Source organism: Aythya fuligula, chromosome 7, assembly GCF_009819795.1.
Source record: "Aythya fuligula isolate bAytFul2 chromosome 7, bAytFul2.pri, whole genome shotgun sequence".
NCBI classification, from domain to species: Eukaryota; Metazoa; Chordata; class Aves; order Anseriformes; family Anatidae; genus Aythya; species Aythya fuligula.
This window is the reverse complement of record NC_045565.1, coordinates 17,198,731-17,211,457: the sequence shown is the minus strand read 5'-3', so window position 1 is coordinate 17,211,457 and position 12,727 is coordinate 17,198,731. Positions and strand designations below refer to the sequence as shown.

General features: G+C 44.8%; 1 protein-coding gene across 1 annotated transcript in view; it reads left to right on the top strand.

Annotated features, from left to right (window-relative positions):
• Positions 1-12,727, top strand: part of LOC116491639 (tolloid-like protein 2) — an 83,746-nt gene that overhangs the window by 36,067 nt on the left and 34,952 nt on the right. The window contains exons 3-4 of the mRNA XM_032191778.1: positions 9,409-9,483; positions 11,876-12,046. Of these exons, the coding sequence (XP_032047669.1) occupies positions 9,409-9,483; positions 11,876-12,046 (246 nt within the window). The remainder of the gene's footprint in view (positions 1-9,408; positions 9,484-11,875; positions 12,047-12,727) is intronic.

The following is a 12,727-nucleotide window of genomic DNA, read 5'->3' as shown; positions in this document are numbered from 1 at the left end:
CCCACCTGTCAAAATAATTAGTTTCATTTTTGTTTTGCACTCAACACTCAGATTTTCATAGGTTTTTCTTTCTTCTTCTTTTTTTTTTTTTTTTTTAATGATTTTGAGCTCTGAAATTTTGCTCAGATTAAAATGCTGTTAACAAATGGCACTGTAACAAAATTCCGCATGTTATTTCTTTTCCCAGATATATTACTTAGGCACTCTTAGTGGTAAATTTGGTAGTGTTTATCCTATGAATCTAATTCATATGCTTCTTTCAGAAATAAACCAGGAAGATGACAACTCAGTATCGCTCTTGTCAAATGCTGCACATCAGAAATCAATCAGCTTAGATTTTGTTAGTGAGCAGTTAACTTACTTTAAGCACACAAAGACAACTGCAAAAACTGTATACATTGATGCTGTAGTCCAAGCTGCTTCCAAGCAGCCTGTTTCTATAGCTTCTTCTTGTTCATTGTGGTTCCATCACCCGATTTGGGCATAGCTGGAGATCAGAGCAATAGCTGTTACACACTCTCACTGCACAGGCAGTGCCGAATCCCTGTTGCTACCTGCTTGGCTTTGCCTGTCTTTGGCTCCCAGCCCCACAGCTTTGTCCGTCCCCCAGGTTCTGTTTTGGCGAGGTCTCAGGTACCTGAAAGTTGGTGCAAGATGGCATTATTACTCTTTTAAGGAGCCGGGGTAGTCACCATGTAGAGCATTTATAACATCTGATTGCTGTTTGCAACTGTCTTGCTCTTGATCGCTCTTAATTAAATTTTCTTTAGGTCTTGTCTACAGCTGGTGTAACACACTGGGAGACTGTTCCTTTTACTGGTGCCAGAAGAGTCTGAATAGTCTTTTGTGTTTAAGTGGAGGTTATTAAATAGATTTATATTAATTAACTGTGATGCTGGGAACACATGGGCAAATGTACTTGAGGAGATTGGTTTATCCATATGGAAATTACATTGGAAGTTAAATCCATTACCCTAATTGTAAAATTCGACAGCGCTTAGCCAATAACTGTGGAATTGCCTAACTCGTGCATTTGTTTCAGAGCTGGGCAAGTGCCTAATTTCCTTGAATACTTGCTCAAATTAAAAATTGAATTTGCCTCAACTGTGTATGCTTCTTTGTCATTTCTATGAGTGGCTTAGCAATTGAATTTGGAGATAGGAATGGTCAGTGAAAGACTAAGATCTAAGAAGCTATGAGAGGAGCCATTGCAGGATGGTAACTCTGGGAGGCTAGCTTGGATGCTCTGAACTTCAGGCTCTTTCCTTTAAAGCAGGGATGTTGCTGTGCCCACAAAATAAAGTTGCTTACCCCATTCAGTGAAATAGCTGGCAAATCCGAGAAACAATCAGCAGCCAAAATGACTTGATGAATAATAGCAAATAACAAATAAATTAGAAAAAGTTGTAAACTGCTCATGGGTGATTGTGAACAGAAAGGAGTTAGGTTTGTGGAATAAATGTGTTTGCCTCAAGCTGGTTGTTCAGGCCTAATTTGGAAAGAAGGCTGGCGTTTGTAGCTACAGTGGATAAAAAAAAAAAAAAAAAAAAAAAACAACTTCACTGCAGCTCCCCTTTTCAAATGGCAAGGACAAAGTATTTATTCAGCTGTCAAGTGGGGAAAGAAAGCAAATTAGTTTTAGGCTGAAATGCTGTGCTGTGTTTGCCGCTGCAGTTCTGAGGCCAGATGGTGACTTGAACAGCCCTGGGGAATGGGTAACAAGTTTCTCTGGGGCAAAGATCACAGGCAAAAGGAAATATTCAGCTTATCCTGCTGTTTCACTTCCTAGAGCTGTTCTGCAGAGAAGATAGTGTGAGATTTAGAAAGCTGTGTCTGTTGGGAGGATTCACTGCTGTTCTTGAAACTGATGGAGTTGTTGAATCCTCGAGTCGGTTTGTGGCAGAGATGCAGAGGTTTGAGAGTTGCTTTTCTACCAATTTGATTCTTCCACTGAAGTGCAGCTGTCCCTGGGCCAGGTTGGGGAACTTCTCTGCCAGCAGCTCTCAGTGCGGCAGTGTGCTGTGGTGAAGAAAGTTCACTTTGCCACTTACACCCCAAGTCCCCCGCTGTTTTTTTTAATGACTGCAAACGGTTCAGACATCTGTTTCACCAAGGAGCTGAGAGATGGCACCTGGAGCGGAGTGGCATCGTGCATAGGTCCACTGTGAAAATGTAGGTCTTGTGCTCCTGAGGCAGTGCTGCTTTTGGTCTGTGACCTGCTGAGGTACCAGCTCCTGGCCTTGCAACAGCAGCAAGCAGCAACAGAAATCCATGCCTGAATGGTTAGCCCCATGCTCAGAGAAGCTCTTTCTCAGGTTCAGGCCTTCTTTGGGCTCCTTTATCTGCATGCCACCTGGAGTTGCTGGCTCAGGTGTAGCTCCTGCTCTGCTTGCTGCCTGTCATGGTCTCGCTCCCCCTGGCCTGCAGAGCTTCCCTGGGTGCCCACTGGGGAGGCTGGTGCCCTGGCTGAGCAGCTCCTGGTGCTGCGGCTCACAGCTGGGGTGGAGGCAGGGGTCTGCTGGGTGTGGGGCTGGAATTGACCTGAGGCTACCCAACGGCAGCCACATCTGTGCTCCCACAGAATCACAGAATTTCTAGGTTGGAAGAGACCTCAAGATCATCGAGTCCAACCTCTGACCTAACACTAACAGTCCTCCACTAAACCATACCCCTAAGCCCTACATCTAAACGTCTTTTAAAGACCTCCAGGGATGGTGACTCCACCACTTCCCTGGGCAGCCCGTTCCAATGTCTAACAACCCTTTTGGTAAAGAAGTTCTTCTTAACATCCAACCTAAAACTCCCAAAGTCTTTTGAGCCCCAAGCCAGGCCCCACTTGCCCTATGGTCTCTGTGCTGGCTCATTCCTCAGTTTCCCACCCAGTCAGGGGTGTCCTTTAAATGAGCTCTGCTTGAGCTGGTAGGTAACCAAGCAAATGGAGTGTCTCTACTGCTGTATCTGCTTAGGGTCCTCATCCGTCTGTTAGCTATGGCACAGACCCCATGAGGGAGCAGAAGGCATCAAAAACTCTCCAGGAAGCTACAGGACTGGGAGTGTTTGAATATCCAGGCAGAAGGCAGTCTGGAAGAAAGTACCCCATGCTTGCACCACACGTTCTCCGTGGAAGGAGTTTTAATTGCTTTTAAACAAAATTCAGCTTCCAGTGTAATGTTTTCATTTAGAGTTAATTGTTATCCAGTAAAAACAAGGTAAGGGGAAAACAAAAGGATTAGAAGGGCTTAGTGGGAGGAGAGCTGGCTGGCTGTGCCTGGGAGTCCACAGCTGGAATGGAGCAGGGGGATGCTGCAAGAGAGCACAGAAAGGCTGAAGCAATTAGATTGTGCAGGTCAGAGGGAAAGGGATGTTAACAGGAGGGGGCCATGAGGTTTTGTACTGCCCACCAGAACAGCATTGGATGAACCCCAGCCAGCTCTTACCATTTCCTTAACACCTGGGGGTTCACTTCTGTTTTCCTGTACTTTCAAAGGAGAGACAGGTAAGAGGAGGATTATTGTGAATCAAGAAGGTTGTCATGGAGAAGCAGGCACCTGTTAGAACTTGATTGTTTGGATTCACAGGAAATCTAATGCAACAGAGCATAGTTGGTGCTACATATTGCTACTTTGATGTGTTGGAGGGGAGTGATTGCACGCTGGGTTTGCAAACCTGGTTGTGCAGCAGAGACATGAACGTGGTGGAAGTAGTTGTGTACTCACTTTAGCCTTTCATTTTCACTTGGCTGCGTTTTTTGAGTTAAAAAACCTTGCAGGACTCTCACTGGAAGAAACAGGCTGTAGGTTGCTTGCTTTCTTTTCTCTCCCATCTGTCTGTCCCTTTTTCACCCCAAGGGAAAGAGGTGGTTGGTAATAGCCTACAGGAAAAGGCCCTCTTCCATTCTTCTCAATCCTTCCCAGTCTCCAGAGAGTATTGCTCCTTTCAGCATTGACTCTTGGTTGAAGGACTGGTGAAGAGGTCAGTTCAGGTTCTTCCACTCCTTGCAACACCTTCTTTAAAAACAGAAGATGTGTCACAGTGTAAAAGTGATGCAGCCACTTCCAGAAAACCCAGAAGTGCCCAGGGAAAACACGGGGTGTTGGGGAGTGATGCTGCCGATGCTTCTGCTCTGCCTGCAGAGGATGGCCAGCAGAAGGACACATTAAGTGCTTTACAGCTCATGTTTTCAGCAGTGCTGCATTTGCTTAGCTGTGATCACCTTTCCCTTCTTGTGAACTTCTCTGGGAGGCTGGTGTCTTGTTCCTGCACGAGCATTTGCAGAGCTGACGTGGACATGACACATCTGCTTGTCAAACCTCTGAACCCTGGGACTCTCCTGAGTTACTGCAGCTAGTCAGCTTACTCTGAATAAGAAAAACAGATTCCTGAAGGGAATTTGGAGTTCGGAAATCTTTTCCTTTTTACTTTGTTTTTCCTTAAGTAAATTGAGGGAACGTCAGCTATTCCACTGACAGGAAATGGTAAAGGATCTATCTCAAATTATTTGCTTAGATCTCCAGGGCCCTGGGGTTTATGAAAAGGTTTTTCTATAGACTCTACCAGTTCTGAGAAACATCTGTTCTGCATTCTGAATGCATTTTCCCAACAGAGCTTGTTTTAATAAAATCATCACTTTCTCTGTGGTTAGAAAATCCATTGCAATAAAGGGTTTTGTGTGCCCTAAAAAGTTGTTGACCACTGGTTAATGAGGAAATTAAAAAGCAGCATGTAACATCATTTGTCTTACCCTATGCTTTCAGAAGCTTCCCTGATGGTCATAATATGACAGAGTTTACCAGAACTAAAACTCTGAAAAGAGATGGATGCTTAATGTTACCTATACTTCTCGTTTTATATTTTGATTCTTCATTGTAGCCTCTGTTTGAAATCCAAACTCTAAGCTATGGTGTGTGACTAACACACGTGTTGAATAAAACTATTAAAGTGAAGAATTTTAAGGCATGAGGAGGGGAGATTAAATTGTAAATCTTTTTTTTGAATTTATGATGCATTTTTCCTTGATTTTGCCTGAGCTCTGAAATGGCTTTTCCTCCACCATAAGACATATTAAAAAGTCTTGCTGAGGTTCAGTTCATGTGAAACCAGATAATTATCTGTACAGTCAAGTTCTTTGCTGAATTAGAAAAGCAGGAGAAACTGGCAAAGTCACCAGGGCTCACTGGAGAGTCCTTTGCCCTTGATGGAGGTGACAAACGTAATGGTTGAAGCTACTGCCCAAGTTCAGCTATGTAGCCCTTCCCCTGTATGAAAAGCAGCCAGGAAAAGAAGAGGATATCCAGTGAACATGGTTGAGAGGATCTTCATGGGTCTGGAGAGAAAAAATTATCCTGGCGTGGAACTGCATTGAAGGTGAGAGGGCTTGATCTGGACATTATCTGTTCTTTCATCTTGGAAAAAAGGGAGATGTTGGAGCTTCATCTCATCCAGCTGCCCATGTAGGAACATTTTGTGTTCTCAATCTGCAAGTTTTCAGACACCTACTATTCTTCTTGACTATCATTGTGTTTTAAACTAAAATTCTAGATAGGCGTAGTCTGAAAATTAAGGTTCTAGTAATTTTGCTTAGTGGGTAACTCAACTGACTCTGAACTAGTTTTCAGATAAAACTTTTCAGATAAAAACTTGAATACAGGTGTTGTTACAGCAGCCTCTCAAGCAGTTTTGCAGTGTTATGGGGGTATTATACAGTGTGCACCCTCAATAGGACGGTGGTGTGTATTTTCGGGCCCACAGCTTGTGTCCTAATTAGCAGACTGCTTAGCTGCTTTGCCTGGCTTTCCTCTCCTTTGTTAAACAACAAGGCCTTCATGCTTTTTGATCAAGTGGAAGGAAGCATGGAATTTTTATTTTGCAAGGGATCTCATCACCCTGTCTTCTGTAGTTCAGTCTACTTGCATTTTACAACAAACAAACAAAAAAACAGAATGCATGCAACAATAAATATATTCTCAAGCCTAACTTGCATCTGGTAGAAGACAAATTTACAGTTCAAATAAATTACTAAGGTGTCCTCCTTGTCCCAACCTCTCCTGTGGGCACTATGGATACTGTATGGAGTCTGTTTCTGCTCTTTGTTTGGATTACATGTCTTTTTGCCTGTGCTAGTGGCAGAAGGAAACTGCAAATAGTACAGTTTTATCCAACTCTTGGCATACTTTGTGCTCACTTTCTCTTAATCTGCTGCCTTTTATTTTGGTCCCAGCTGAGCAACTTGGACTCCTTTAAACAAAATTGGGTTTTCATTTTTCTCTTCTGGAAGAGGGGGAGAAACTGCTTTCTTTCCGACAATGCCACAGCCTGCTGCTTTCTGCTTCACTGGACCCTTACATATCACCTCAAGCTGCCTCTGTAGTTTTTGCAAACAATTTAGGCACCTGTTCTTCAGCCATGATTGTAAGCGTGGTGGATTTAACTCAGACTTACAGTGCATTTAAGCTACTGGAAGCAAGCTCCCTTGGCAGTGCTGGTCTGTGGGGAATAGAAAAATGAATTGTCGTGCAAGTGCACTCTAGGCTGAAGGTGAAATATTCCAGCCTGGGAGGAGAATCTTTTGTGTCTTTGTCAGGCTGTGCACAGGAGCTAAGTTATCGAGCAAGGGAGTCCAGCAATGCTCAGCTGGGGTTGTTAATTCCTACAAATCATTAGGAAGGAGAGAATCATAGAAGTGTGGGAGCTAAAGGAACGTTGAGGATTTAGTACAGCTCCGTACACAGAGGCATGATCAAACAAAATCTATAGATTTGTGATCTATACCAGCCATCTATAGCCATCAAACCAGTGTGATGGCTGGTCTGGCACAGCAACAGATAAGAAGTACTGAGGATGAAAGTGATTTTAGAGGACTTGATAACTGCTGGATATACATTAAAAAACAAGAAAGTCAGCCCTCTTTTGCTTATGTTACTAAAGGTTACTGTAAGTAGTAGATCAGGTCTGTCTTTTTATTACTATACAGGGCATTGCATCAAACTGAAAATTTGCATTCTCCCTTTCAATGTTTCTAGTGATAATAGGCTTAAATGCATACATGGGCATTTCATGCTCTGGAGCAGTGATGGCTGGAATCCACTCTGCTCTCTGATGTGACAGAATAGTCTGACAGAAAGGTGCAACTTCAGGGACTTGTTGAGGGAGCAACAGGACCCACACATTGCCTGCAGTCTATGTGCAGTTGCTTCCGGACACAAGGTGCATTTCTTGACTTTACTGATAACATGCCAGGGACTTATCTTTGTCCTGCCACTATCATGCACTATCCTTCTCTTGGGAAGAATAAGGAGAGAGGATTAAATGTCTGTCAAGTCGTTATGGATGTGATTAGGTATCATAAGGATAAGAGATGTTTAAAAGCCCAATCAGAATCAGAAGAGTGTCTTCCAAAATTCTCAAATATGATTTCAAAATACCCCTGGGGGGGAGAAGGGTGTGGGTGCTCCCTGGCTGTCCTAGTGCGATTAGTAACGTTTGAAAATATCTGGTGTATCTGCGCACCCATATCTGGCTTTTGTGTAGCACTTTCCCGTTTCATGGGCTACAATGAGACAAAATATGCAAAGATGTTTTAGATTTCATTAGTCACACTCATTTATTCAAACATCTCCTTTGCATAAGAAACCAAGGCTTGCACTGATCTCTGGGAAAGAATGTGTTCACAGCTTGGAAAAGCAGTCTGTGCAAATGACACTGCTGCACGGCAGAGGTCAGCAGCCTGGGTGCAGGAGAAGGGGCCCGGCTGCAGGGTTTGGTGCCATCATTTGCAATTCAATCCCATGCGGTTCCCTTTTAGGGGAACAATTCACTCAATGCAGAGTTGTTCTTTTTTCCTAATTCACCATATAATTCACCTCCCAATTTCAATTAAGAAGCAATCTGTTTGTGACTGCAAGCTGCATTTGTTTAGAAATACGAAATTATCCTTTGCTTCAGCAAAACCCACATACGTTAATAATTCTGGTGGTGAATGGCTGGTTGAGGTTTCCTTTAAATGCAATGGGATGTTGTGTGAAGAATAGTGTACTTTGGGAGGGTGAAAAGTCCTGGGGATGTAAAATTTAACTAAGAAGAGGAACTTTTGTTGAGCTTGGGCTTAAGGAAGTGACAAGGACTGGGTATGAAAGAAAACAAAGGGAAATCTTAGGATGGGGCATTGGGGCTGGAAAAGAGTGATAGAGTTCAGAGCAATCCATCTTGTTGAATCAGGCTTGTTCCTGTTCACACATCTAGTGGCTTTTGTCCAGTCAAGCTCTGTTAAATTATGGCACTTCCTTTGGGAGACAATTCCCTGATTTAGTGTGTCTCTTGGACCAGGAAGCTTTAACCTATAGTCAGCTGAGAGTCTGGGTATTTTATTTTCCTCTGGTTCATTTTATTGCTCTCTTCCAATCATGCCTTTCCTGGTATGCTAATTAGTTCTTGTAACATAATATTGGGGGGATAGAATTTGATGCCTTCCTCCCAGGTGTCAGAGATGTACCTTTCCCCATGTTCTTGCCTACTTGGAGGGGCTGGAGGAGGTTTTGCAAGAAGCCAGCTCCAGAGCAGAGTATCTTCCAGCTGGCAAAGCTAGACTGTTTCATGCAATGGAACGTTTCCAGCTCTCTTGAAAGTGGGACATCTCTCTTGAAGCATCTACACTGGGTGCAGCAGTGCTGCATGAGTAACAGTATCCCACTTGCTGCATCTGATGGTTGATCATGTTCTTCGTACTTCACCTTGCCACCAAGACTATAGAAGCTTGCTCTTGCTGATACTTCTGCAGAGATCAGCCCAGTCCCTTCTTCTCACAGGGGACCCATGATACTAGGGTGGGAAATGAGGGAGGGTGACAACAAGGATGGTGTTAGAGGCACTGCTTAAGGCAGTGGATGTAGTCCCAAAGCACATTTTATTTGTGTTATACATCTCGTTGTCTCGTGTTGTGCTCTTTGACCCTAGGCATGATTTTTGAATTTTTCTTCCTACTACAGTAACATGGAGAGCTTTCCTGCCAAAGAGATGCTGGGTTGATTTTCCATGTCGTTTCTGTGTCTTCAGTGTCTTGTTGCCCAGCCTTCTGTGCTGTGTATAGCTGCTCTTTGGTGTCTGTGGTGTTCCTAAGTTGGAATGTGCAGAATGGAAAGGCTTCCCTAGAAGAGACTTTTTGCATTTTCAGTATATGGGGAAACTGAGGTACAGGGTGATTATGAGTTGAAAGGTACCATTGTAGTCTAGGAAGATATCCAGGAAAAGAGCCCAGCATTATCAGGTTTTTAATTCCTGCTCCCTGTACAGGTAAAGCAGCCAGTTTCTGTGGCCAGCAGACACACAAATGGCCTCACTGACAGCAGTTGTTCTTCCTGTGTCAGACTTCTGGCAGTGTACTCACCAGATGTCTCTGCTCTTTTTCTTTTGCAGGAGGCCTTGGAGAACAGTCTGTTGCGCCAAGCGAGAATGCCACTTCAACTGACAGTAAGAAAGCAGTTAAAAAGGGTAATGTGGTACCCCACCCAGACCTTTGGGTATCTTTTGTTTACTATTTTATCCTCTGTAAAACAAAGCTTTGTCCTGTGTATAGGCCTGTGACTCCATGCCTGGGAGACCAGCCCTTCCTAGGCATCTGTATTGGTGCATTTGTTGGCGTTGGTGGACTCTCTGCAAGGGTGGGTTTGCCTTTCATGGTGTGGTGGGTTGACCCAAGCATCCACACTTGAGCTCACCCAATTCCCTCTCCCCCAGTTGGATGGGGGAGAGAACAGGAAGAGCAAAAGCAAGAGAACTCATTGGTTAAGATTAAGACAGTTTAAGAAGTGAAGGAAAGGGGCAGGGAGGGGAACACAAAACAACAACAAATGAACAAGTGATGTAAAAGCACTCACTCACCCCCTAACACAAGCAGAGTAATGCTCAGCCAGTTTCTGAGCAATGGCTACCTTGGAATACAAAACCCTGCAGTTTTATTGCTGAGCATGGTGTCAGATGGTATGAAATATCGTTTAGACTAATTTGAGTCAGCTGTCCCAGCTGCATCCTACGCCATGCCTGCTCACTTGGGTGGAAAGGGCTCAGCAGAGTGAGAAGAAGAAAGCCTTGACACAGTGCAAGCACCATTCAGCAATAGCCAGGACATTGGTGTGTTATCAGCACTGTTATAGCTACAAATCCATAGCAATACCGTATGGGCTGCTATTAAGAAAATAACTCCATCCCAGCCATACCCAATGCATATAGGTAGCCACAAGTGTTACTGGGCAGCAAAACAATTTGTCTCCAAAGCAGAGTGTGTAATGCTAGCTGGCTGCTTCTTGCTGTTGGGATGTTTCAGCTAAACTCATTTAAGCTTCTGTTCCCCTGAAGCTGGGAGATCACCTAGGCAAAGTTTTGCAGTTGTTTTTTTCCCACTCTTGTAAGGAGGGTACTGCTCCAAACCTGCAATATTACAGGTATTCCCACAGGGTTGCTGTGCTCTGTACAAGATGTTTGTGACCACTGTGTGCAAGAGGGACTGGTGTTTCTCCCTGGTAGACAGAGGCACTGAAGCAGAGAGACCACACAGCAAGTCAGTCTGTGGGGGGCATGTCCTGTTCATGAGCTACTATATTCCCATGTCAGGGCTGCTCACATCTCCTGAACAGTTGGCAGGTTGCTCCCACCTCACTGTTTTGCCTTAGAGGTTGGCTGGTGCTGCTGTCAGAATGAACCTGAGCTGCCTCTGCTAACCAAAAGAGTCTGAGAGAGCCCTGAGTGAGTTTCAGAGGGCAGCTGTGCCCTTCTAAGGCCCCAGCAGTACCTTTGTGGGATAGATGTATGCAAACAAGGGAAGGGCAGTTCTTATTTAATTGTGGGAACCCTGCAACAGTGGAGCATCTTCCTTGCAGGGTCCAGCAGCTGGTTTGAGGATGGGAGAGCTTCTGAAGTGGCTGGTGCAGCCAGCATGCTGGGGAGGTGCTCCAGAGTTAAATGGAACAAAAGGCAAATTTCCAGCCTTGTCCTACAGCTGAGAGCAAGCCCTATAGCCGGAAGGGCAGGGCCTGATGAAACAGGAGGATGGGTTTGAAGTTCATTCCTTCCATTCCTCTGCACTGCCTCAATTTCCTTCCAATTGTTTTGGTCCCTTCAGCCTTGACAGTAGTGATTTGCTTTACCCCTGTTTCTGCTGGCAGGATGAATAGGAGAAGACACTCTCAGCAGCCCCTCTAATCGCAGGAGGAAGGGCTCAGCGGGGCTGGTGTTTTTTTCACAACCCAGCAGCCCATGGCCCTTACTGGAGAAACAAAGCTGTAGCCAGTCTTGATGATTTCCATATGAATCACAAGACCACAGCTGGATTTTAGATCTCTCCTCTTGGAGCTTCAAAAAGGCCTGCCAGCACCAAGGAGCCACTGTCAGCAGAGTTGCCTCTTCAGAGCAAGAAATGAGATACCTGTTCAGTTTTTCTTCTTATATTATTGCTCCTTTTCATTAAAACAAAGAGGTTCAGCAAGGAGATTTGTACTAGGTATAGAATGCATCAACTTTTCCACCTTAAACATCCCTCCTCTAGCAGTGATCGTCTGTCCGATCTGTATATGTTTCCTGTATTGAGAGAGTGCTGCTATTTGAGAGAGCAGGTAGCCTGAGACAGCAGGGGCGTCCCTTTACACCTTTCTGGGAGAATAGGTTTGTCATAGTGCATAGTGAGAGTCCATGACAAGAAGGGCCAGGTTTTCACAGATTAACTGTCGCCAAGTCCCAAATAAATCACTGGCAAATCTGGCTATGGCTTCTGGTTTGGTTTAACATCTTGCCTTTTCTGTTTTTCTTTTTCTGAAGCTCCAGGGTATTACCTGAGGGCTGCACATGGAACTAAAGAGGATTTAAATGGTATTGCCACTTTGTCTTGCAGACGGCAGGCAGAACACAACGCTCGTGAGGAGACCGAAGAAGGAGGAATATAAAGATGAGTCAGGGATGGATAAACAACCCTCTCCCAGAGTGCGCAGGGCAACCACATCCAGGGCTGAGAGGATCTGGCCAGGGGGAGTCATCCCCTACGTGATTGGAGGAAATTTCACAGGTCAGTAGTGAAAATGTTGCTCCTTGTTTGCTCAGGGGTGAGTGTCACAAAATGTGTGAGAGATCTCGGGAGCAGTTTTCCCACAAATGGCTTGGATTTTGGGGAACATTTTTCCTGAGGCAGGGTGGTGAGCGTGTGATTGCACAAGGAACTGTGTGCTGTGGAAGCCTGAGATGGAAGTGTGCAGAGAGATGGTTCTCCTCTTGGAGTCCAAGAAATAACTGGGTGACTTGGTTGCTTTTCTTGATTGCTTCACGGACCAGCATCTGTGAACTACAGTTACACCCCATGTTTCCAGAAAGGGACCCTCTCTGCAGCTGGAAGAGCAGGGCAGTTTGGGAACCACTCTTGTACAGTGTGGGGTTACCTCCCCAGTCCTGCTCCTCCTGCCAGTTAGGGGTGATTCTCAAGACCTCCTTAACAAGTTCACTAAGATCCTGTCTCATTCTGGCACCCAAGCTTCTGCTAGGAGTCCATGAAGCCCTAATGGAAAGGTCTGTTCACCTCATAAAAAAGGAGTGGCATGTGTAACCTAGCAGGATATTGAGTAGCCTGTTAGCTTCAGGTATCCCACAAATTTGTCAGAGAATAGACATCCACATCCTTCAGAGTCTGACAAGAGAGTCCTCTCTATATTGTGTGTGTCCCACTGCCCTAACCATCCAGAGAAGGTGACACCAT